Raw genomic sequence first — 26791 nt, 5'->3', positions numbered from 1 at the left:
TGTTTCCCCATAATAACTAAGTTGCTAAATTATTACAACTTGACGTTCGACAACGCACTAGACAGCGGCATCGGGCAAGAAAGCGCGAGTCCATGTGGGCCATTGCGATTCCTCCACGTGGGCTCTGGCTGCGGTCAAGTGACCATGAAAATCCTTTTGCCCAACGTTCCAGACAACGTAGAGAAAATTGTAGGGGTCGACGTGTGCCCAAACATGGTTTCCTACGCTCGCGAGCACAGTTCTCATCCAAAGCTAGCCTTCGAACAGCTGGACATAACAGGCGACGTGTCCGAGTTCCTCAGGCTGTACGGACCTTTCGATCGCCTCTACTGCTTCAACAGTCTTAACCGCGTGAAAGACCAGCCCAAGGCATGGAGCAACATGGCGAAGCTATTGAAGCCTGGTGGAGAATGTCTTCTCTTTTACGGTGCTTGGTACGTTACACCAGAAATTTGGAGGGCACTGGCCAGAAAGGAACGCTGGAGCAGGTTTGCAGAGGTGAGTGGTGGATAAGCAGAGCCCGTAACCACCAAAAATGTTCTTATGACATAACTGTTCGTAAAAGAAGTTGCCGAGCCATGGTGATGCTGGACATGTTTGTTAAGGCAGTTGGCCAACGTTAGACAAAATAACTTACGAAGGGCGCTGCCGATTGTGCCTACTGAGATCTTGCTATCAAAGCGAGCGCATCGTGCACTTTATAATTATTCTGAACATGAATAGTATTACGGGCTCTGTACCACAGAGACAAAAAATAAGTGTCGTGCAAAAGGAAGAGGAAATATATGATGAGACAGTTTACAGTACCACGCACATAATACAACAAAGTGACGTAGCGACAACAGTAGCCAAGCTCACAATACAGATTTTAAAGTGAAAAAGGTCGCAGTTCACACACATCTAATTCCTCGACATTCGCACTTATATTAGTTTTCGGGGGGTTTCTTTTTACTCCTGAATATCACTAGCTCGCATTCGCAACTGCTAAATTACGAGTATTGCAACGGCGGCGGTAAAGGTACTTCAATAGAGCCCCCGCGCGAAGTGTACAAACAATGCATAACCGATTGCAGATGCATGCACTGTAGCTTAAAGAGGCGACGTATAAGCGCTTTCGAACCATAGAGCAAGGCTGCCTTCCAAGGACGCCTTCCATACGCACGGCTCAGCACCATTGTTAGCGGCCCGTCTCCCCACTCTGAGGATTTGCCCTTTGCGCGAAAGTCTCTGCCTGGGCATTTTTCTCTCATTTGGCGCATCAGTCTCGGGCGGCGATTCTGTATCAGTTCCACCTCGTTAGGAATGACTTCTCCGATGCTTGAAGCAGGCAGCCGAGACCGTGAGTTGTTTGATGTACCGCCCTCAACACGCGACTAGCAAGTTCCCAGTATGCGCATTTTCTTTTTTTTACACCTTACATTTAAGTATTGTTCAAGTTAGCCGAAAATGCAACTGCGCCACCGCAGTTGCGATGTTGCTCTCACCGTTTGCATTTGTACAGGTGCTGGTGACTGGGCTTGGTCTGCTGACGCCTATTGCTTCGACTCGACTATTCAAAATAAATGACGGATGGTGTGCTGACGCATCAACTAGGACCGCCGCCCTTGGAATGGAACAGTGCGTCCTATCCTCGAGCCGGCCGCTACCTACACCGCCACTTCTGGACACGGGAGCACCCTTCGTTTGGCAACATGGAACATTGTCAGCTGATCCGCAGTATGAAAAGGGCGCCAACATCTTCGACACGTCGGGCCACGCCACCGCAGTTGCGATGTTGCTCTCACCGTTTGCATTTGTACAGGTGCTGGTGACTGGGCTTGGTCTGCTGACGCCTATTGCTTCGACTCGACTATTCAAGATAAATGACGGATGGTGTGCTGACGCATCAACTAGGACCGCCGCCCTTGGAATGGAACAGTGCGTCCTATCCTCGAGCCGGCCGCTACCTACACCGCCACTTCTGGACACGGGAGCACCCTTCGTTTGGCAACATGGAACATTGTCAGCTGATCCGCAGTATGAAAAGGGCGGCAACATCTTCGACACGTCGGGCCACGCCACCGCAGTTGCGATGTTGCTCTCACCGTTTGCATTTGTACAGGTTAGCTACCACGATTCCTACGCCTTTCGTGATAACAATGTCTGTCTTGTTGCGGTGTCGTGGCCACCCGATTGTTGCAAGCGTTTTCGTTCCGCGGCTTTGTACCTATGGCGTCGTTTGCTCTTAGGTGGTGACATTGAGTCGAACCCTGGTCCGATGACAAAGGCGCAGGAAGAGAAGCTTGACTTAGTGTGCAATGCAATTAGGCGTCTCGAGACAAATAACGCGAGCCTTCTAGAATCTGTAAATAAAGTTCTAGAAATGCATAGCATCCTCAAGAATGACTTAGACGCGCTAACTAAACGCGTCGATGACCTTGAATCTAAACGTGTACCTATGCCTCCAACGCAACTTCCAGAAACCTGTGACAGTAACGTTCGCAAACTCCAAGAGAAAATTGATGACCTCGAAAACCGTTCACGACGATCGAATGCACTGTTTTTTGGCATTGCAGACACCGGCCATTCAGAAACGTGGGACAGTACCGAGGCTATAGTTCGAGAATTTTGTAAAAATAAACTGGGGGTTTCAGTACAGTCTATTGCCAGGGCCCACCGCTTGGGTCGGTTCTCAGCCGAGAAAAATCGGCCAATAATTGCTAAATTCTACAATGAAAAAGAAATCGAGACGCTGCTCAGCAATGGCAGCAAGCTGAAGGAAACAGATTTCAGGATAGCACGGGACTACTCTGTTGCCGTGCGCGATAAGCGCCGAAAGCTTTGGCAGTTCTCGAAGTCAATAAAAAAGGAGGGTGATCGTCCCCGCCTTGCTTTCACCAAGCTCATTCTAAATGATGACGCTTACGTCTGGGACACGGATGCCAACTGCGCAGTCCGTTTACAAAAATCTGGAAATGATGCGCCAGAGGTAGAGGACGGCGCCCACGGAAGGGCTGACGAATGACCCAATCATTCTCCTGCCTCAGCTCAAGTAATCAACCCTTCTTTGCCGTCAGTTCATAAGCCTTTCCATAATACCGCATTAACTTTCCTCTATACAAATACCAGAAGTATCCTCTCTAAAGCTGTTCCCATTTCCTCGCTTATCGATTCATGCTCTGCATCCTTAATCGCGTTCACGGAAACGTGGCTTACGGACAATGTTCCCGACGACAGCATTTTTGTTAGCGAGGCGACGTTCAACATATTTCGCTGCGACAGGTCAAATCGGAGAGGTGGTGGTGTTCTGTTGGCAATAAAAAAAGAATTATCATGTGTACCCATCATAATTTCTACGTTTCTTGAATGTGTATGGGTGTTGTTAAACGGTAGCAGTACTGACATACTTATCGGTGTTTTTTATCGCCCCCCTGATATGGCCAGTACTTTTGTTGAAGAGTTCTATCGCATTTTGAGTGAAGTGTGTAACCGATTTCCTAATTGTGTATTATTCATATTTGGGGATTTTAATTATCCACGCATCAATTGGGCAACTCTATCTGTCACGGAGAGTGAAAGAGAATCGAATGCATTTCTTCAGTCATGTCTAGATTTTTCATTATCCCAACTTATCATGCAACCCACACGGCGCACTGCCACATGCTCCAGTATTCTTGACCTAATCCTTACTAATATCCCTGACATTTGCGTCAACATTAGTCACCTAGATGGGCTCTCCGATCATGACGTCATTACTGGGAACATTGTTTGTCGGCATAACAGTAGGAAGATCATTGAAAAAAAAATTAAATGCTATAGCAGAGCTAACTTTGATGGAATGAATGCACAATTATCTCTTTTTGCCGACCAGTTTCTTAATGACTTCTTGTCCCGTACAGTTGAAGAAAACTGGGTCGCGTTCAAAAATATGTTTACTGACGTCGTTAACAAATATATACCGTCCATAACAATTAGGAGTAGGAGCTCTACGCCATGGTTCAACAAGCAACTTCGGCGTCTAAACAACAAAAAAAAGCGATTGTACAGGCAATCCCAGAAATCCAATCTTGCACCATCGTGGCTTACATACAAACAGTGCGACAAAGAATACCAACAGTTACTTAAATCCAGTCGTCGTCACTTTTTCAACCACGACCTGTCATCTATGCTGACTAACAATCCTCGTAAATTTTGGCAAGTAATAAATCCAAGCAATCACCCCGATGTTGTGCTTACCGATCCCACAGGCGCCACTGTTCCCGAGTCAAAGTGTGCACAAATATTAAACAATGCATTCTCGTCTGTTTTCACCCGCGAGGACGTCACTTCATGCCCAAACATAGGTACACTTTCCGATATCATCATGCCGCAGATAAATATTAACGAGTCCGGTATCATATCACTAGTTAATAATCGTAAGGTATCATCTGCATCTGACCACGTTGGGTTCAACAACAAGTTGCTTAAAAGTACATCGCAAAGCATTTCGGGAATCTTGTGCGCTCTTTTTTCACAGTCATTATCATCCGGCCAAATTCCTAATGACTGGCGTACAGCCAAGGTCATACCAATTTTTAAATCTGGCGATCGCTCATCACCGCTTAACTACCGGCCTATTTCGTTAACTAGCACCGTTTGCAAACTACTCGAACATATCATACATTCTCAAATCATAAAACACTTAGAAGAACATAACATAATCTTCAAATACCAGCACGGCTTTCGCAAGGGATATTCATGCGATGGGCAACTTGCAGGGTTTACTGATGACTTACTTTCATGTATTGACGCTGGCAACCAAGTCGACGCAATATTCTTAGATTTTTCCAAAGCTTTTGACCGCGTTCCTCACCACAGGCTACTACTGAAACTTAAACATTTTAACATTGACGCACAAGTCATTGCATGGATAAAAGATTTCTTGTCTTTTCGAACTCAATTCACAAATATTAATCATTGCAACTCCTCTTTTATTCCTGTCACGTCCGGCGTTCCACAAGGGAGCGTGCTTGGCCCTTTGCTTTTTCTAATTTACATTAATGACTTGCCTAACTGCATGTCGTCCAGAGTAAGACTGTTCGCCGATGATTGCGTAATTTACCGTACCATTTCTACTGACACTGATCATCAAGCTTTGCAGTCAGACCTCAACGCAATAAACAGATGGTGTTCAGACTGGCAAATGACCCTAAATCATACTAAAACTAAGTGCATGTCATTTACGCACTCCTCTTCCCGTATTCCAACTTCATACTTTATAGGTAACAATGTTGTCGAACTTACTACCACGTACAAATACTTAGGAATCAACTTGCAATCGGATCTAACATGGCATCATCACATCAACGTTACTCTTGCATCTGCTAACCGTACTTTCGGAATCATGAAACACAGACTAAAGCAAGCGCCTTCACACCTAAAGAAACTCGCGTACACCACGTTAATCAGGCCTAAAATTGAATATGCATGTGCCATCTGGGACCCGAGCCAAGACTACATTATACGTAACATTGAATCCCTGCAAAGCCGTGCTGCTCGCTTCATTTTTTTCAGATTTTTCTCCGTACTCCAGTGTTACATCTTTAAAAATTCGTGCCGAACTGCCTCCGCTATCACTACGACGGAAACACGCCCGCCTATCTCTCTTTCACAAACTTTATCATCATGATCGTTTGCGCGACGACTTCTTTCAGTCACCCCCTGTCATTTTTCCTCGCCGTGATCACCCCTGCAAAGTGAAACGCCCAGCTTGCCACTCGGCCCAATACGCACAATCATTCATCCCCAAAACCATAGCTGACTGGAATAACCTACCATCTGATATTGCCACTGAAGTTAACACCGATCAATTTCATCAAATGCTGTGGAATCATATCAGAACTTGACGTCTCTATGCGTCTTTGGTGTTAGCTATTTCTTTTCAGGGCTAATTTAATACCTTTGTATCGTATAGTATACCTTTGTACAGTATAGTATAGTATTTTTTGTATAGTATAGTATAGTATCTTGTTTGACATCGTATTGCAGTTTTTTCTCTTTTTGTGTTATCCTTGAACCCCCGGTGTTTCGATTTTCACACTTCATTCTTATCTTTATTCGAACTTTAATCCACTTCCAATATTGGTGTATGCGTATTTTGTGGTGTTCTTACTATGTTTGCTGAATTGTTTATTTTTACTATTTTTTTTCGCATATTCTTATTAGTGTGTTTCGTGTGCCCCCCCTATGTAATACCCTCTCCAAGAGGGCCTTTAGGGTATTTGAATAAATAAATAAATAAATATCTAGCCGCGTTTATGGCCGCATGCGTACGGGTGACTCCGAAACCACCATGTTAGAACCATTGAGGAATACTACGCCGTCTAACCTGCTGCGATCTGCAAAGACCCTATTGCGCGGAAAATTTCAAGCATGTTTACAAGAATTTCAGGTTGACCAAACGGACTTTGAGTGACTCGAAGTGAGCGCGTCGTGCACAATATCATTATTTTTAACGCGAGTCGGAGTCAGCTGCATAGTTTTTGCCTAGCCGAAATCACGACCGCCTGCGTATGTGTGGTCGTCGGTACGCCTGTAGGGTTTACCTAGCCGAGTTCACGACCGTCATTCGCACGTGCGATTCCGGAATTACGAGGCGAGAACCGTTTAGAAATCGTTCTATATTTAGTTACCCATCGCGATAAAAAAAACATTTCTATCGCGGATAAATCAAATAAGATTTGAGGCATGTATGGCCCTCGAGGCTGTACTTGTCGGTGAAATGATAGCCTAGCCACCTGTGGGATTATCTGATTCAGCTCTGTCGAATGCTCATTTGCCATAGTCGGAAGCTCGAATCCACTATAAGAATTTGTTTTTTTACAATGGTGTGCTTGAAAGTCACATCCTCCAGTGCACATCTGCAGGATTGGAGTGACGCCTGGCCCCTGCAAAATATGCCGACATCGGGTGGGGCTATATTATTCCAGCTTCAACCAAATTAAGAATGCCGACAAAGCTTCTGATTCAGCGTTTAATTCAGTCGAAACCACAGCAGTCGTGCAGGCATTACGGAATGAGGGTGTAGACGAGCAGTATGTAAAAATACTGAAAGATATCTATAGCGGCTCCACAGCCACCGTAGTCCTCCATAAAGAAAGCAACAAAATCGCACTAAAGAACGGCGTTAGGCAGGAATATACGATCTACCCAATGCTATTCACAGCGTGTTTACAGGACGTGTTCAGAGACCTGGATTGGGAAGAATTGGGGATAAGAGTTTATGGAGAATACCTTAGCAACTTGCGATTCGCTGATAATATTGCCTTGCTTAGTAACTCAGGGGAAGAACTGCAATGCATGCTCACTGACCTGGAGAGGCAAAGCAGTAGGGTGGGTCTAAAGATTAATTTGCGGAAACGAAAGTAATATTTAACCGTCTCGGAAGTGAACAGAAATTTACGATAGGTAGCGATGCACTGGAAGTGGGAAGGGAATACATACCAGGGCATGAGACTGAAATATTCAGAGGAATAGGAATGTGCTGGGGTGCGTTTGGCAAGCATTTTCAGATCATGAACAGCAGGTTGCCATTATCCCTCAAGAGAAAAGTGTATAACAGCTGTGTCTTACCAGTTCATCACGTACGGGGCAGAAACCTGGAGGCTTACAAAAAGGGCTCTACTTAAACTGAGGACGACGCAACGAGACATGGAAAGAAAAATGATAGGTGTAACGTTAAGGGATAAGAAAAGAGCAGATTGGGTGAGGGAACAGACGTGAGGTAATGACATCTTAGTTGAAATCAAGAAAAAGAAATGGGCATGGGCAGGACATGTAATGAGGAGGGAAGATAACGGATGATCATTAAGGGTTACAGACTGGATTCCAAGGAAAGGGAAGCGTATCAGGGGGAGGCAGAAAGTTAGGTGGGCGGATGAGATTAAGAAGTTTGCAGGGACAACATGGCCACAATTAGTACATGACCGTGGTAGTTAGGGTAGTATGGGCGAGGCCTTTGTCCGGCGGTGGGCGTAACCAGGGTGATGATGATGATGATAATGACAAAGCTTCAAAAGGAATCTGCCTCACCGGAACATGAATTGGCCTCCTTGGTGCAGTATTCGGCCACGCCCTCCCAAATGACTCAATCAATTACCTAATGGTCCGCAGTTCCCAGCAGCTGCGGAGTGCCTAGCCAAGGCGGCGGTCGGACCTGTAACGCAGCAGAGGTTGCTAAGAATCTCTGGGTCCGGACAGGCAGCCAATGGAAACTGACCGTAGCAGCGTTTAACCCCCGAATCCTCTCGAGTGAGGCTAGCTTAGCAGGACTCCTTGAGGGACAATCAGGCATTGTTTGGCATATCAACGGCCTCAGTGAGAATAGAGCTGGTGAGGCATACACGTTGTACAATAACGGACATGTCCTCTGCTATAGAGGTCTCCTAAATAAGAAGCAATACGGGGTAGGATTCCTAATCAATAAAGACATAGCGGGCAACATTGACGAATTCTACAGCATTAATGAGAGTTTAGTCGCAATCAAACTCAATTAGAGGTGGAGATTGAAGGTAGTACAAGCCTACGCTCCAACATGCAGTCACGATGATGAGGAAGTAGATCACTTTTATGAAGATGTTGAATTAGCGATGAGAAAAGTGCAAACTCAGTATACTGTAGTAATGGCGAGTTCCATTCAAAAGTGGGGGAAAAGGAGGCTGGTGAACAAGCAATGGGCAACTACGGCGTCGATTCAAGGAACGCTAAGGAGAGATGCTGGTAAAATTGGCACATAGGAATAAGCTTCGAATAATGAACACTTTTTTTAACAAGCACAGCAACAGGAAGTTAACCTGGAAAAGCCCTAATGGTGAAACAAGAGATGAAATAGGCTTCATACTTTCTGCTGATCCCGGTATACTGCCCGATGTAGAAGTGATAGGTAGGGTAAAGTGCAGTGACCATAGATTAGTGAGGGCTAGGATTCACCTCAATTTGAAGAAAGAAAGAGCAAGAAAAAACAGGTCAACCTAGAGGCAGTAAGGGTCAAAGCAGACAAATTCAGGCTTGTACTTGCAAACATATATGCAGCCTTAGAACAGAGAAATGATGCTGACATAGAGCTAATGAACGAAAAAGTAACTAGGTTGGCTTTAGAGGCAGCAATCGAAGTGGGAGTCAAGGCACCAAGACAACCAGTAGGCACGCTCTCCCAAGTAACAAAGGACCTAATAAAGAAATGACCAGAAATGCAAGTGTCCAACTCAAGAGATAAGATAGAATTCGGGGAACAGTCAAAACTGATCAATAAGGCGACAAGGTGATCTTCGAAACCATAATGTGAGAAAGACTGACGAAGCCGTAAAAATGGACGCAGCCTGAAATCAGTGCGAAAAAAACGTTGCTTACGAGAAACCGAAATGTGTGCACTGAAAGATAAGCAGGGTAATATCATGAGCAATCTCGAAGATATAGTTAAATCAGCGTAAGAATTCTATACTGACCTGTACAGTACCAGAAGAGTCAAGAACCCTCAATTGGAAACAGTAAGGAACAGGATACAGAAACTCCTCCTTTACCTTGCGATGAGGTCAGAAGGGCCTGGCAAGACATGAAACGAGGAAGAGCGGCAGGCGCTGACGGAATAACAGTCGATTTAATCAAAGATGGAGGAGACCTATTGCTTGAAAAACTGGCGGCTCTTCATGCCATGTGTCTATCGACTGCAATGGTACCAGAAAATTGTAAGAATGCAAAAATTATACTAATCCACAAAAAGGGAGACGTTAAAGAATTGAAAAATTAGAGGCCCATTCGGTTACTCCAGGTATTGTATAAAATAATTACCAAAATAATCTCCAATAGAATAAGGGCAACACTATACTTTAGTCAACCAAGTGAACATGCAGGCTTCAGGAAGGGATGCTCGACAATGAATCACATCAATGTCATTAATCAGGTTATCGAGAAATGCGCAGAGTATAAGAAGCCTCGCTATATGGCTTTCATAGATTACGAAAAGGCATTTGATTCAGTAGAGATACCAACAGTCATAGCCGCATTATGTAATCAAGGAGTACAGAACGCTTGCGTAAATATCTTGGAAATTATCTACAGAGGCTCTACAGCTACCTTAATTGTACACAAGAAAACAGGAATGTACCTATAACGACAGGGAGACACAATCTCTCCAATGCTATTCAGTGCATGCTTGAAAGAAATATTCAAGCTACTAAACTGGGATGCTTAGGAGTAAAGATCGACGGCGAATATCTCAGCAGCATTCGGTTTGCCGATAACATTGTTATTTGCAGCAACAATGCGGACGAGTTACAACCAATGACTGTGGACCTTAACAGAGAGGGTGTAATAGTGGGGTGAAGATTAACATGCAGAAGACAAAGATGATTATAAATGGCCGGGCAAAGAAACAAAATTTAAGGATCGCCAGTCGGCCTCTAAAGTCTGTGAAGGAGTACGTTTACCTAGGTCAACTAATCACATAGAACACTGGTCATGAGAAGGAAATTCACAGAAGAATAAAAATGGGTTGGATGGCACATGGCAGACATCGCCAGCTCCTGCATGGAAGCTTACCATTATCATTAAAAAGGAAGGTGCACAATCAGTGCATTTTACCAGTGCTGACATATGGGACAGAGACTTGGAGACGGACAGAGAAGCTTGAGAACAAGTTAACCACAGCGCAAAGAGCGATGGAAGGAATAATGCTAGGCATAGCGTCAACAGACAGAAAGAGAGCGGTTTGCATCAGAGAGGAAACAGGTATAGCCGATATTCTAATTGACATTAAGAAAAATAGTGGAGCTGGGCAGGTCTTGTTATGCGCAGGTTAGATAACCGTTGGACTATTAGGGTTATAGAATGGGTGCCAAGAGAAGGGAAGCGCAGTCGAGGACGGCAGAAGACTAGGTGGAGCGTTGAAATTAAGAAATTCGCCGGCGCTAGTAGGAATTGGTTGGCGCAGGACAGGGGTAATTGGAGATCGCAGGGAGACACCTTCGTCCTGCATTGGACATAGAACAGGCTGATGAAGATGATAATGATGAGACAATATTTATGAACTAAATGTTTTGTCGATTCCTTGCGAAACTTTTTTTTTTCCAGCTAAGCTTTTTTCTCTTATCTTCGGGCTATTGTGTGTCCCTGTCTTCTGCGTCGGTGACTAGAAGGTCTCGTAAAATAAAAAAAAAAACTTTCAGTGTGTTCTGGTTGGTTTCCAACCTCGTTCCTTCACGGCGGCAGCCTAATGCTCAGCCCATTGCCTGGAAGGAGATTTGCCGTCGCTGAGGGCGGGTACGGGAAGCGTTTGTCGGCGAAATACGATGTGTGTCGGTTATCTTGATGATGTTTCGTCATATCGGTTCATCCAAGCTTGGTTAACATCGTTTACGACAGTGGGTGTGACCGGCATCACATGTTTGCGCATTGCATGTGGCCCCCTATTGTGTCACATGTTCAGTGATATCTCTGGGATTAATAAGTAATTGAGCCAATGAGCGATCTGCTGCTCCTCACGACGTTTACGTTTCAGTAACCCGTGTACACATTTAGACTATGATCAAAAACAAAGGTGAACAAACCACGCGAGAGGCGTGCGTCATATTTAACGTAAATCTTCCGGCTACAAGGCGTAATTTGAATTTGTGAATTAACACGGCAGCAGCCCCAACGGCGAGTCAGTACGCGTTCTTTTCTTTTTCTGTTGACCATACAAAAATGTCTGAAGTCAATGGAAATGAAGTATGTGCTAACAAATATTAAATTATGCCGCAGCCATATAATCTGTGGGTTCCTTTTTTTGAATATGCAATTGTGAAAAAAGGCAAGCAACACGTCATAAGAAAAGTGCTGGCCAGAAAAAACTGCATACGCGAACGTCGTCCCACATGCGCGTGCTTTATTACCTTACAATGATGGAAAATTCAACAGAACCCATCTCACAACGACAGTAAACAGGAATACTTGCAGCATTGAATCAATATAGCGACACAACCTATTGTCACCATCAAAACGAGCTATGTATAAGGTGTGCACTGCAGTGCGGTTCCTTTTTGACGCTTTCCTAAGAACACTCGGCGCCATCTAGCATCACCGGTGCAAAACATGGGTGTGACCTACTGTGAAGTATATCGCTAAGAAACGGGTCATGAGGAAACCAGGCTCATTTCTCGCACTTCGTTCTAGACTCACTGCGCCATGTAGTGGCACTGCTGAACAGTGCACGCCTGAACTTTCAGACTAAAAGCGTGTGGCGGAGGTCTATGCGAACGCGTAGAACAGTTCCCTCGCATGCCGCACACATCAATCGCAAATAATCAGTGACCCCAGTTGTTGGAAGGTTCACTGAAGAGCAGTGCATACGCAGCGAATTCGTTGCACAGCTCCCTAAAGACGTGGTGTGAAAAGAAGGTCATTGAAAAGGGGCACATACCAAGTGTACTTGTGGCGCAGGCAGTTAATGCGTCAGGTTGCCGTTATTTAAGTACCCTTGTGACTTGGGTTAGAATGTACTCAACATCGGATAAATTTAGGTCTTTTTTGCCATTGCAGGGTGGGACATTCCCGTTAGCAGTTAGAAAGAAAGGTGTCAATGAGGTTTATTGAAGAAAGGCACACATTTACTAACACATAGTCAGAGACCCAAGTTAGCATCGGAGATGTTCATTGAAGGGCATCACACAATGAGTGCCACATGCCCAGTGCTCAAAGTCGGTGTCAAACAGTTTCTTCGAACTGCGGTATATACCATGTCTCGCATCTACTTTACCCATGTCTGCCTGAACTGAGGTTCGTTGAAGAGCGGCCCATAAGTACAGATTGGTTCATACTCAGTGACCCTAATTTAAATGAGGGTCTGTGTAAAAGCTATTCTCTCAGCACAGCAGCCCGATGAGCTGTCGACTTGGCCATGGACTACCCAGTGACCCAGAAAATCGGGAAAACGGTTAGATACAAAGACACATAGATGTGTAGATAAGAGCTCTTGGGCCCTAGAAAGTGCGTGACGAACCCTAAAGATATTAACAAAATCACCGAAATGTTGAAACGATGTGAGAACGGCACAATTCGCTCCTAATACTACGGTAATCCACAGCTGGCAGCCTCTTGGAATTCAAAGATCTTCACGCGCATATACATGAATTTTGTTCGCCGGATTTTCTGGCCTAGTAAGACAGTTGTAACAAATTTTGGATCAATTTGGAGCATAAAAAGCTTAGTTTTGGAGCAGGGTATTTTCAACTTGAAGAAGCTTAACTTAAATAAAGTGAGTATTTTCACAGCGAAATTTTAAATTTAGAGTAGCTTATTTCGATCAAGACAGTTCAAATGTGAACCAGTGCAATGAAGTGATGGCAATTTTTACTCAAGGTATTCTCCTTTGCTCTAGCTACTGGAATCATGTATCAAACATCTGAGTGCACAAAGGACTGCCGTGTTCCTCTGATCTGGTACAGGGAATTCCTTATTATTCCACTTCCCATAATCCGATCTTACGGATAAATCGAACAGCATTTTGGATCCAGCCATGGCGCTACACGTTTATATTGAGAAGCACTGTGGGTTTTGGTGCTCATAAAGGAGCGAGAAGTTTATTTCCAAGAAAAACAGTGTTTCCGCTGCTTAACCTGTAGGAATGAGGTCATAATATAGAAGGAAATTTCTGCCCAGCGCCACAAAGCCCGCATTCGTGAATTTTTTCTGCTTTCTCTCCTTTTCTAATCAGGCCTTCCACCATAGCTCAGGCATTTGCTAAATTTCAGCGCATCGGACTGCGTGACACCGGCAGCGCGGGCGTACGACAGCTTACCCGCAACTTCGTTCGCGCTTGGCTTGCTTTGCATTGTACAGGCATTCCTCCATTATGGCGAACCATGGTTTATGTGGCGATGCATCGTAAACTATCGTGTTTTGGACCATTCGTAACGAAATTGTGAACTTGCTAGCATGCTGTTCCCCCGTCGTGGTGGCGTATGCGGGTCGCTTTCGGCAAAAGCCGTGACTAATTTAATGCGCTTGCAGCTGTGCGCTGAACACCCTCTTTATCGGCGTCGCGAAGTCATACTTTACCACGGCGAACATTCGTGGTACGTTATCAACCTAGTCAGGTTTCCAGTGCTAGTGCCTTTACGTGTTATCAGTCGATCTGCACAAACACATTCATGCATTTTTCTCATTGCCGCTTGTCCTTCCAAGCTAAAAATCCTATTAAATCTAAGCCTTCTTTGTGAACCCTGCCAGAGATATCTAACCCTGAATAGCTCACACGAAGAACAGCACCGCCACCTGTAATGGCATTATAGATGTCCAGGTTCCTGGCCTTGCTTTCTATGGAATTACTATGATAAAACGAATGAGACCCAAATATCAGCATAAGAACAAACGTTCGTCTTCAAGAACGCAATTCGTTTAAGGAAGCAGACCATTTTGATCTTTCTCTGCTTACTTTAATAACCATAAAGTCACAATAGCACGTACACCTGTATACTTTCACCTTGCCAACGCCAACTATCTCCTTACCATCCCCCAGAGTATGCTAGCCAACCAGACGTATTTCACGTTTATATCCCCCCTTATTTGCTTGTTTCCACCTCCTCTTCGGGATGATCGCAGAATGTTGATGAGGATTACCGCATTAAAGGTAGCCCATGCGGGGCATTCGTTGCAGCATTGGCCAAGAAGCGAGCTGTAGACTGGAACATAGTAAAAAAAATAGGGAAACACAATAGAATGTAAGAATTGTCACAACTTCGTAGCACGGCTGCGAGAGAGCGCAAGCGCGCTATCCGGTTGCCTTAAAGCCAAAGAGAAAGGAGCAAAATTCGCGAATTGACCGCATTTTTAGCCGCTTCGCAACACCTTCGGTTCACACAGATTCCAAGGAGTTGGTTTTATCATCGAGATTGCCTTAATGACATAACCATCACGGTGATCTCATTATAAAAACATTTTCCACGAGGTCTCTACTAGCGTTATCGAAGCTCGTTTATCGCAGCTGCGATGCGGTCACTCGCGGATTGCAGGGTAGCCTTGTATCAAGGGGACGCCTCCCTTGGTGTTAGTAGCTAACTACTGCACCGGGCAAGTAAACATTAGCAACCGACAAAAGCGGCACCCTTTTTTCAACTTTACATCGGCGTTGCAAAAACGCATTTTACCAAATGTGCTTAGGCTCAAATATGACGTGTGCGATGCAACGCTGTTCCATCACAAACGACGCGTCTGGCGGGACAAGTCTGAAGACCCCTGATACCCTGAGGATGAAGTTAGCAAAAGCAGGCCATTCATCTAGTTGCTGCATATACCCTCTAAAGGCGGCTAGAGCATGAGCACTTGGTGGTGGCGCTCCGAGTTTTACAGCAGCCCGGGCGCCCTTCGAGGTATTTATGGTGAAGGCACAGCTTGGCGCTGACGTGAAAAATGTGGCAGTTTGACGCAATCGACGGAACTGCACCACCACTGTGCGCGTAACAGCTGACGCTGAAGCGAATTCTGACGTTGAACATATAATCAGCGAAGGAGCTAACCGGCTATTAGCCAAGAACCCTTATGAACGAAAACCTCTGTGAATGCGGCCCCTGCGGTTATAGTTGCCACGTCTAACTCTGCGATGCACCTTTGCAGCTGTGGGAAGGCCTCATTCCACCGTCACAGGACATGGGGAGCACTGACGAGAGGCTGAACTACGTCCAATCGCTGGCGAAAGACGTTGGACTGGAATTGAGGAGCTGCGAGATGGCTCACATCTACCTCCCTCTGCAAGAATGGTCCGGTAAGTGTGTGGTCCCCGACCAGCGTCACACAATCCATGGTAGGTTCGTCAGCATATGCGAGGCCAGACAAATTCCAACGTCTGTCTCACAGTGTGCAAGTCAGAGTAATCGAATGGCTTACTGCATTCAACTTAGTCGCAGTCACATAATATCAACTAACGCGAGTGAAACTGCTCGGAAAGAAGCTGGCTAGTGTTATTTAGTGTAACGGTAAGCAAATCTTTCTTTTCGTTCAGATATGACGAAATGCTCAATGTATGCAAGTTCGATTGCAGGAAAAATTTCGTTTGATTTTCTTTTTGTCTCTTCATATTTTCTTGTGAGCCAGATGAAAGTTTGCGTCGCTCTGGAAAAAATTGTTGAGAATACTGCTTGCCTTTATACCTCGCAAGATAACGATGAATGGCTTTGGTGAATAACGCCAGCACGAACACACCTCTGAGCTCCGTCTTTCATGCCGAAAAAAAAAACCGCTCCTTTGCTATTCGACTTTTTGTTGATGCTCGGTGCACTGGCCGCATCCTGGTAAAGCGTTTTTCTCGAAATTGGGGCTTATGTACTTTCATCTGTCTTATCATTCTATTCAATATTTTATTGCCCTATCTATAACTTCTGTATGTTGGAATTTCTATGTTGCCTGCAACAACGAAAACTTTGACAATTTGAAGATCTTGCTATTTATTATAAGGCTGTTTTTCTCTTATTTATTATACTGCATATCTGATCTGATCGAGCCAAACCCGCTTTATTCGACAGCTGGAGAGCAGCATCGTGCGAGCAGATGTCGAAAGGCAAGAACAGCAGAAAATTAAAAGTCGTTAGAATTTAGAGCCCCAACGCTGTTTAGAAATGTCCAGTGCTTAGCGTGCGCATTGATGGCGTTTTCATTACTTCTGTATGTATTCTGCAGGAATGCTGACGGCATTGATACCAGGAAACAACGCCCTGAGCGCTGAAGAAAAGCACGATTTGTTCAAAGACGCTAACGAAGAACTTCAGCACTGGCTACGAGGGCGGAAAAACCCGCGCTTGGCTGACAACTATGTAATCCACGGGATAACGCGAATGAAACAGCACACATAAATTTGGTTCGGGAATTCGGGCAGTAAATTGGCTTTCCGTTCAAGACAATATTAGTAAAGAAAATTTTTTTTATCTGCGTTGATCGTTCTAATTACAATATGGCATTGCGGTTGCCAATGCCATTCAGTGTACGAATTGCGACCGCATTTCATTGTGTGCTCCTGGAGGACCGCAACTCAGGAGGCAGACCGTCAACCGGCACAACATGGGCCGACCGCCTGAGGGAAACCGGCCCAAACAAGGTAACCGGGGGCGCGAGAACGGGGCACGTGAGCAATGACAGGCTGGCTAAGCTAGAAATTGAAAACGCGCATATGCGATCCGTGATTCACAACCTCATGACAAAATGAGAAAAATTTAGGAGTGGCAATACGGCTAGGATGACGGTTGAGCCTACAACCCAACCACGACCGATCAGTAAGTAAAGAAGCAGATAATGAAATCGACAGCTAGAGGCCTACCAAATGCAGCGCTCTCAATGGCGAACAAGAATCCACGGCGGCCGGGCGGGCTCGCTACGAGTTCCGTGAGATGCTGAGAGCGCTCAGGGACAGTGTCAATCAGCTGACGTAGTCGATAGCCGGCATGCAATCCAATATCGCTCGTCTGGAAACAAATGTAGCCAACCTACACACTTACATGAACAGTCTCCAATCCAACATGGCGGCTATGGATACAACCAACGGTGCAACAAGATTGAGGTATTCTTAGACCAATGTGGTGGTCCCTGCACTAGGACCCCGAGCGACTAGCCTCTCCGAAATGGCGACCAGTCAACCAACGGACCGAGTAATGTCAGGTAGTCGCGCCAGCATGCACAGAACTCCCCGCGATGGCAGGACCCACTAGCGACTTCATAGTATGGCAGTGGAACTGTCGAGGACTGGGAGGCAAGGCACAAAGGCTACGCCAATACCTCAGGGCACAAGAAATAAAACCTAGCGTGATCGCGCTACAGAAGACGCTCACCGAGCACACTAAAATCCAGGGCTATCGTACCCTGGCCAGGCATTCTGATGGGGGGGGGGGGGGGGGGCGCCAGTCTTTTACGGAACAAGCTTACTTTCGTAAAGCACGACATACACATGCTGTCTATACCATCGAATATATGATTGTAGAGAAAGCAGACAAGTGGAAAGGTAGCAAGCCAACGTTCACCCTCAACGTATACAGCAGCTCAAAACAGCACAGGCAGATGTTTCGGCATTTCCTAACAAAGGCCCCGCACCTGATAGGCAGTAACCCCCTGCTCGTGGCGGGAGCCTTTAATGTCCAGCCTCCGACGTAGGGATAAGTGCAGAGTACACCTAAAGGCATATATCAATGGAAAGAGAGCATCGAGACAGGCCTCGAGCTCATAACCGACCCGGCACAACCAACAAGACGGGGAACTTCCACGAACAGGAACACCAGGCCCGACCTGGCCTTCATCGAAAACGTTACTCGAGCATCGTGGTGTAAAACAGGGGTGGATTTGGGCAGTGACTACTACATGATAGCGATGATGGTAGACTGGCAGAGGACTGAGGAAAAGATATTCAAGCTAATAGACTGGGACAAGTTCAGAGAGCTGAGGACCGGTAGGTCCGCGGCGGACGCGGACGCACCCCTAGATGGGTGGATGACGCAATTCCAGACGGATTTCGAGGCAGCTACGCGAATGGTCATCACTGCTATGGAAACTGGGAAGATGGACAGTAGACTCACCCACATGCTAGAAGCCAAGCAATAATTACTGCAAAGATGGAAAGGACAACGTCTGAACCGTCCGCTTGGAAAAAGCGGACGGTTCTTCCTTGGAAGAAGGGACGGTTCAACCAAGCTAGGCAGCAATGGGGCGAGATCAGCAACATGACTCACGGGCAGGTACGCAAAGGCGGTTCTTCGAACCTTAGGAAGCCCGTCTTGGACGGTGTGAACCGCAAGACCTCGCAGACGGACGCGATGAGAAAGTTGCTATACGAGGCATGCAAGACCGAAACACCGGAAGAGCTAATAGCATAACTGACGGCCAAGTACCTTCCCGTGGTGGATGCGGCAGCTCCCGAGGACGTGACCTGCCAATACTCGGGTCAACCTAACGCGAGGCTTGACGCCAACTTCACCTCTGAAGAGAGAGAAAGAGCAAATAATAAACGAAAGGTAGGGAGATTAACCAGGACTGAGCCCAGTTGGCTACCCTCCACTGGGGAAAGAGAAAAGGGGATGAAAAGATAAAAAGAATGCGAAGTCCACTGGGAATAACCTTGGATCCCTCAGTCCGAATCACAGACGGCGACTCAATCTGGTAGCTTTCAAATATCACAGCAGCAATATTGTGGTTGTTTGTAGCTGGCCATGGTCTCAAGATCTTGTTCAAGGTGAATGGTTTTCTATCTAACTGATTGAGAGCTGTTCAGAGGTCATGTCTGTCATTTTTAAAAGATGGGCAGTACTACAGTAGATGTTGCATAGTTTCCTCGACACCGCAGGCATTGCACTCAGCGCTATCTGCCATTCCACTCAAAAACATATATGTATTGGTGAATGCGACACCCAAGCGTGGGTGGCACAGCATTGTTTCCTCATTTCGCGCAAGCCTTGGTAACAGCCACAGCTGCATAGATGGATCGAGGGAGTGCAATCAATCTTGGATGAATTCAGGAGTTTGCCACTACTCCAATGTCATATGGTGCGCTAGCTTACTTAGGTGTTGGGCTGCGTCACTCCGCGATAAATGTACAGAAACAAGGCTTGCTCCTTCCTGTGCTTTCCTCCCAGCTTCGTCAGCGAGGTCGTTGCCGGGGATACCGCAATGGCCAGGCAGCCACTGAAACACGACGTGGTGTCCATTCGCGATCATATGATGGTGCATTTCTCGTGTCTCCGACACGAGTTGTTAACAGGACCCGCGATGAAGAGATGACAGAAGACGTTGTAAGGCCGCATTCGAATCGCAGAATATTGCCCACCAATTAGCCGGTTGGTTGTTAATATAATCAACGGCATCTCAGAGGGCAACAAGCTCCGAACCCGCAGATGTTATCGAGTCATAAATCTTGTATCGAATGCGTATTGATTGTTATGGTATAACCACTGCGCCGGTGGAGCTGGTCTGAGTGGAAAAGCTATCCGTATATATGTGGGCTTGGTCAAACTAGAAAGTGTGCAAACAATCCAGAGCGCTTTGCTTCGAGGCCGGAGAATACCGGTAGGTCTTCTTTCTTATCCTTGGAACTGTAAGACAGACTTGGAGTTGTTTTAAACACCGCAAAGCTGAGGTTGAGCGTGCTCAACGTGTACCACTTGAGAAATCATACAAGCACGCAGAGGTCTCAACAGCCGATCCGCACCGGGGCCGGATAACATCACCAACAAGGCCCTCCACAATATGGGTGATGGCGGCGCGGAACAACTCACTGCTATAGTTAATGAGACGTGGCGTTCAGGCCCAGTCACCATAGAATGGAAGAGGGCTAAAACGGTGTAAATACCGGAACCCGGCAAACCTCTCAGCATGGACTATCTGCGTCCAATCTCGCTTACGTCGTCAGTGGGTAAGACCATGGAGCGTGCGGTTCTTAAACCGTATGAAGCCTTACCTGGAAGGCAACGCGATATATCCTCGCAACATCATTGGCTTTTGTCAGGGGCTGGCGACACAAGACGCTATGAAGCTGTCAAAAGCCAAATACTAGGCAGCACAACAAGAGGCGTCTAGGCCACCCTAGGCCTAGACCTAGAAAAGACCTTTGATGACATACGGCACTCCTTCATTCTACAGAAAATATACACTTGGACTTGGTGAACGTCTCCATGACTACATCTGTGACTTCCTGAGGGGAAGGCAGGCGTCGCTATGGGTCGGATCCTTGCAGTCGGAGCCAGTTGAACTGGGCGACAAGGGAACCCCGCAGGGCTCGGTGACATCCCCTACCGTCTTCAACATGACCATGATAGGACTCTTCAGGCAACTAACTCGAATCGGGAACCTCCAACATGCCATCTATGCAGATGACGTGACCATGTGGGTGGCAAAGGGGAGTGAAGGACAAATTAAGCGCACTTTACAAAATGCGATCCGTATCGCTGAGGAGTACCACAAAGCGACAGGCCTGTTGTGCTCGCCGAGCAAGTCCGAGCTGCTGCTATATGGACCCATGAGAGGAGGGCCTAAACCAAAGGGATGGGACACAGGCGCCGACCCATGCGTCCACCTGTACACCGCTGAAGGCCTCACGATTCCGGTGGTCGGACACATCAAGGTGTTGGGCTTGAGAATAGGGGCGAGTGGCTCGAACACCATCGCAGTCGCTAAGCTGAGCACGAAGGCTGAGGACGGCGCACGCCTACTGAGACGAGTGGTCTACCGGCATCACGGGCTCAAAAAGGACAACCTGCTGATACTGGCACTGGCCTTCCTAATAAGTCACTTTGTGTACATCGCGGCCATACACAACTGGACCAAAGTACAGAGACACAAGCCAGACACGGTCCAGCGTAAGGTCGCCAAGGGAGCCGTGGGTCGACCCATGCACGCGAGCATGGAGACACTGGACGCATTAGGCATGTACAACATGCCGTGCGATATTGCGGAGGCAGAGGAACGGGCAGAGATTACCAGGCTGTCCGGCACCCCTGCAGGAAGATGGATCCTACGAGAAATCGGCGTCGGGCCTCGGGAGATCGAGTGTAACTGCCATGGGCTAAACCCCGACCAGAGGAAAAAGATCAGCGCAGCCTGCCTGCCCAGGAATATAAATGCCGAGCACAACATCGATCGAAGACTTGCTCGAGCCAAAGCCCTCCTCCGACAGGCAGCTGCCTCCGGGAAAGCATGCTACTTTATGAACGCAGCCAAATCTTCTGTGAGCCTGTGAAGAAGCGGTGGTCAACAAAGATGGCACGGTCATCAACGCGTGCACGGCTCACACTGACAGCCCTGAGTTAGCTGAGCAGGCGGCCACCAGCCTTGCACACCTAGATGACGGTAAAAGCTTGGTATACTGCGACTCCAAGACGGCAATCCTGTCCTTCGTAACAGGGGGCATATCCCCGACCGTCGGCAGAATACTTCGTACGCGACGCGGCGGAAGGGCATGGCCTCTCTGCCCCGACGTGGTAGCGGCCTGCTACGCTCTAATTTAGCACACCTAGGGTCATCAACATAGTTATTCATCCATCCATCCATCATTGTGCGTACAACATGAACTGCAGCTCAGTGACTATGACATTCCGCTGTTCCGCAAAAGATGGCCGACTGTATTTCCAGCAACATCGTTGCATTCCGGGAAGAGGGCAAAAAATGAAAACGTTCCTGTACGGAGGACTGCGTTGTTGTACGTAATGACTTTCTTTGTGGTGTCTCCTCAGAAAAGTGTTTCAGCTATATAATACTTAACGCTAGCTATAACATTTCTTTCTTGTTACAGTACAGTATGATTTTTGCGCAAGCCACTTGCGCGTGCCTCTTGTTCCTGCTTGTCCTGTGACAGAAAGTGTTCCGTGAGACTTAGTGAAGGCAGCATATTGCTTACTGCCGCTTCAACTCTACCAAGTTCCTGTGAAGCTGCAGTGATTATGGCCATAGGCGTTATCTAGATTGCGAAATCGGGCCTTCTACTATCTCTTTTTGTAATCTGCGAGTGAGTAGGTGGAATAGTTGCTCTGTCATCACCAAATAAAGCTTAGCGGTGAAGAAATCTTTGTTCTGTGTGCGGCACAAACTATTCATTTTTCATTGTAAACAAGCCTTGCAGTATTGTCTGCGGTAGTTGAATGTACCTTTATTTCAATGCACCTGAACACATAATTCTCTTACGCCGATAGTCAAACACAAACTTTATTTTACAGCGTTTCTAATAGTCATGGAGCGGCGTGCCCCACTAGGTTCTTTGCAACAACACGATCGCGCTCGCGTCCACGTATCCTCGAGAATGCTGTGGCTGCTGAGAAGCGTGACAGAGAGTCATCGTCTTTGAATGTTATAGCGCGCGTTCCGCTCTTAAAGGCGAAGCCTAAACGTCATGGAGATTTTTTATTGCATAAGGTGGAACGCCATGTAGTAGTTCCATAGGTAAGCGGTACAAGGTAGATATGGAAGCTTGAGGAAGGAAAACACTATGGACATGTAAAATATTGACGTAATAAAACACGTGTGACATATTTAAGTAATTCAAACAGGCAGGTGACAGTTTGTCACCCTCCCGTTCCAAAGGGAATAACATAAAACCATCATAATCTTCATTGGAATCGTATTGTGCCATTTGACACGCGATGTGACATGAGCGCCGCGTAGTGTCGATACGAATAAACCTTGCATTGCAGTTCCGTTATATTCGACCCGGTGCACCGACATGCAGCACTTGCATATAGCAGTTGCATGCTGCATGTGACTGGACCTGGTTAATTGAAGCAGGCTAGGTGACTATTTGTCACCACCGGGTTTCAAATGCGATGGCATTAAACCATTGTTATTGTCTATCGTCGTCATCAACAACTGCGTACCATGGGTCAAGGGGTGTGACATGTGCACAATGTAGTCTGGACACCTGTAATAATATTTACGTGAGAGTAAACATTTGCGTGTAAATATTATTACGTTAAATATTTACGTGTGAGCAAATATTATGGCTCCTCCTCTCAAGCTGTGAACCACTGCTGCAGAATCGAATCATAAAGCTACGTGCTCGGCTTCAAGCAGGCATATCGGGCTCAGATAACCATTTTGCAGAGAGGAGGGCAAGGTGGAGGACAATCTGCAGCTGACCGTCAACGTCGGCCGGACAGTTCAGGCCATTCTCGTAAGAACGACGGGAAGAGACTTTGCCGCGAAGGCCCTGTGGTTCGTCGTACCGAAAATGGAGCTCCTATGGAGCGGCTCGACCATGTTATGCTGTGACTGTGCTGCCTGTGCCACATAGGCCTGTGACTTTCTTCACATCAAAGGTGTTCTAACATTCGTGAATGATGCTGCGTTCCATCCTATTAGTCGATGAAATTCGTAGAACTCCCTATCGCCAGAGGATGCTGCGGCAGTAGTGTTTTTTATAGCGCAAGCCAGCAGATCCATGGGTTTTTGTTAAAACCATAGTGCTCCTCTTACATACTTTACTAGATCATAACATCTTTCGACAATGTCCCTTTTGTGCTCGTAGGCTTCATTATTCAAAGCAATTATCCTATTACAAGAGCATTGTATAGGCATTATAAAATCAATATAAACATTTACAAGACATCTTCAAGACGTTTTGGCAAGGTATTTAAGACTTCTTGAATACGTCTTACCAAAACTTTGTCGGATGTTTTAAAACGTCTTGTAGCCGCCGTGAAGACCGTATAATGCACCGCCAAATACGGGATGTATGACGTTTTGCAAGACACCCTGTAGTCGTTTTAAAAACGGCCGTAAAACTTTTTGCGAGACATTTTGTATCCGTTTTATAACGGCTATGAGATGTCTTGCGAGACTTTTGTAGCCGTTTTGAAAACGGCGGCAAGAAATTTCGCGAGACATTCTGCAGCCGTCTTAAAAATGTTTTCCCAACAGACCTAACACGCTTTTGAAAAGCAAGGTACCATACCGTCTAGACAATATTTGCGTAACGTAGTTAGGTCAGTGCTCCCAAAGAACACCCGCGCTGAAGGCCTTACTCACGTTATTAGGGTGGTTCACACCTTGAGTGGTTCCTGGGGTCTACGGGGCTTCACGATAGACTTTAAGAAGGACGCCCCCTACCGCTCTATAGTGTACGCGGTTTGTTCGTGCTAGTCTCTCTTTCTATTTCAACCTTCCACTCTCCTTTTTTATCCCGCTTAGCCCTTCCCCCCGTGCAGTGTACTCACGCGGAACTACCTCTGGTTAACCTCCCTGCCATTCTATGCATTATTATTTCTCTCTCCCTCTCTGTGTAACGTATCCCTACAATTTAGTAAAGCAATTCATTGAGTGAGATGTGTAAACTTGTTCAGTGACAGGTAAATTTAAGGCCGCAAGGCAACGTATGTACAAACAATTCAAAGCTCTTTAAAAGGCGGTGGAACTTCCAGTCAGGAAAGTAACATTCATTGCAAGCATCAGCACCTTAAAACTGTATTGAAAAGCATCACTTGTACGTAGGGCTAGGGAGGAGTTGCAAAAATGACAGTAAGACCTACGAAACCTGACGATTTACAGTGGGAACAATATTTTCAGTGGAAGCACTAGTACAAAGTTCGCACTTTAGGTAGGCTCGAGACGCTAAAATTGAATCATAACATTGCAATTCAGAGTATGTCTCCTTTCAGATCAACTGTCCAATGAAATGTTTCTGAGCTTCAATGATAGGGGTAGCAACGGCATAGAATGCACATATGCGATGGTCTGGTAAGACCCAAGATCATGTTCCTTACCTTGTTAACATCGTTCGAGATTTGCGGATGGAATAATGTCAACACACATGAATTTAGGGAAACAATACACCCTTCCAATAAACCGTTAATCATAAAGGAGGTGAGTATCTCCTAATACTTGCTAAATGGACAAATCAATGGCAATGTTCCTAATCCTCGCAATATTGAAAAACATTTGAGTGTACTGACAGCACCATTGCCTACGCCCTATTTTTTACAACCAACCATAACACTACTGAAGTATTGGCAAAGCTATAGAAGTGATAACCTGTGTTGAAGCCATGCTTAACATAAATAATCATTAGTCACACCAATGAAGTGCTAAAGTGGCCAAGGGCTTCAAAGTATTTTTAATAAACCGAATAAATAACGCCACTACATAAGCAAAATGTTTCTAATGCATCTCCTATAGATTTGCATTGTGAATTTCTGTTATCACACGTTGGTCACGACATTCATTATACAGGGAGCTGGCTTAGACAGTTCCACAGGCTGACGCACCGGCAGAGAATGTAGCTTGTTCCTATTGTTTCTTGAGTCCAGATTTGTCACCTGTAATCAGAATGAATGAGTTCAGATTTGTCACCTGTTTTAAAGAAGCAAAATTATCCTGCCAATATGTTTGCCGAACTTGATTTGTCCCTAAATTACAAACTTGATTAGTCTAGGAAACAAGAAATGCACGACCTTTGCAGGCTCAATCACATTCCGCTGGGTTCGACATCCATTCTGTGCGAAAAATTTCGGGTATTTGCGTTCAATGCTCCCCCCCCCCCCCCCCGAACACTGTTCCTTCTCACCACTACGTGCAGGTGCACATAAGCAGAGGCTAATTATTGCCATCGTAAATTCTCTGACTGCGGTACCGCGCAGGCTAGCGCAGCTAGGCGTCGCCTCAAAGATTGTACCGGTGCGATCTCAGAGACCACGCCTCCCTGTGTGACACGTGATGCTCGAATGCTACAAACATTGTTCGCGTGACGGCATGCAGCCTATTAAACCACGTCATCATTTCGCGATGCTAGAGACAAGCTAACTGAAAGCAGAAACGAAAGACCATCGCATTGAAACAGAAGGCAGCTATCGTAAACGCAATATTGTCGAATGTTGAGGACGCGGAAATTTTCGTTGCTGTTTTCTGTTCAGCGCACGTAGCCATGTAGCGGTTATACTGGCCACAAGACTGTCTTCTATGCAAGTTCAAAGTTGTGTACTTCATTACGCATGCATTACACACAGTGAAGTGCAGTAATGAATATAATGAATTTCGGCTCTCCCTTCAACTACCGCAATGAGATTTCATAACATATGATTGATAAGAGCTCTCACTCATTTATACGGAAGCATTGTCGGCAAACAGTAAGCGCTAGAAATTCGACCTAGGCATCTTGCGTACGAACACGTAATAATGCCATCGCGGCGATTAAGCCTTTTGTGTTGTTTGATAGCAAGCACCCGGGAAGCTGGCGTGAAACCCAGATTTTTGGCGATAACGAAAGCGTTATCCAAGGCCAGCATCATGATTAGAGGCGGCCACGTCCTCCGCAAGTACATCGCAAGCGAAATGTTTCGTTTTCGCATCGTAA

At 46.1% G+C, this 26791-nt stretch overlaps 1 protein-coding gene across 1 annotated transcript; it reads left to right on the top strand.

Moving 5' to 3' along the window:
- The first annotated feature begins 208 nt into the window (after nucleotides 1-208).
- Nucleotides 209-16907, top strand: LOC129388011 (juvenile hormone acid O-methyltransferase-like). Its single transcript, XM_055077959.2, has 3 exons — nucleotides 209-498; nucleotides 15604-15751; nucleotides 16663-16907. Exons 1-3 carry the CDS (start codon nucleotides 214-216, stop codon nucleotides 16833-16835), a joined length of 606 nt encoding a protein of 201 aa, XP_054933934.2. The 5' UTR covers nucleotides 209-213; the 3' UTR covers nucleotides 16836-16907.
- Nucleotides 16908-26791: the final 9884 nt, after the last annotated feature.

The sequence above is a fragment of the Dermacentor andersoni genome, chromosome 10, assembly GCF_023375885.2.
Source record: "Dermacentor andersoni chromosome 10, qqDerAnde1_hic_scaffold, whole genome shotgun sequence".
Taxonomy (NCBI): domain Eukaryota; kingdom Metazoa; phylum Arthropoda; class Arachnida; order Ixodida; family Ixodidae; genus Dermacentor; species Dermacentor andersoni.
The sequence above is the reverse complement of the archived record's forward strand: the minus strand, read 5'-3'. Positions and strand labels throughout refer to the sequence as shown.

Coding starts and splice junctions, on each gene's coding strand:
- LOC129388011 (XM_055077959.2), top strand. CDS start 214: ATGGTTTCCTACGCTCGCGAGCACAGTTCTCATCCAAAGCTAGCCTTC. Junction 499..15,603: donor GCTGGAGCAGGTTTGCAGAG/GTGAGTGGTGGA, acceptor GCACCTTTGCAG/CTGTGGGAAGGCCTCATTCC. Junction 15,752..16,662: donor CCCTCTGCAAGAATGGTCCG/GTAAGTGTGTGG, acceptor TGTATTCTGCAG/GAATGCTGACGGCATTGATA.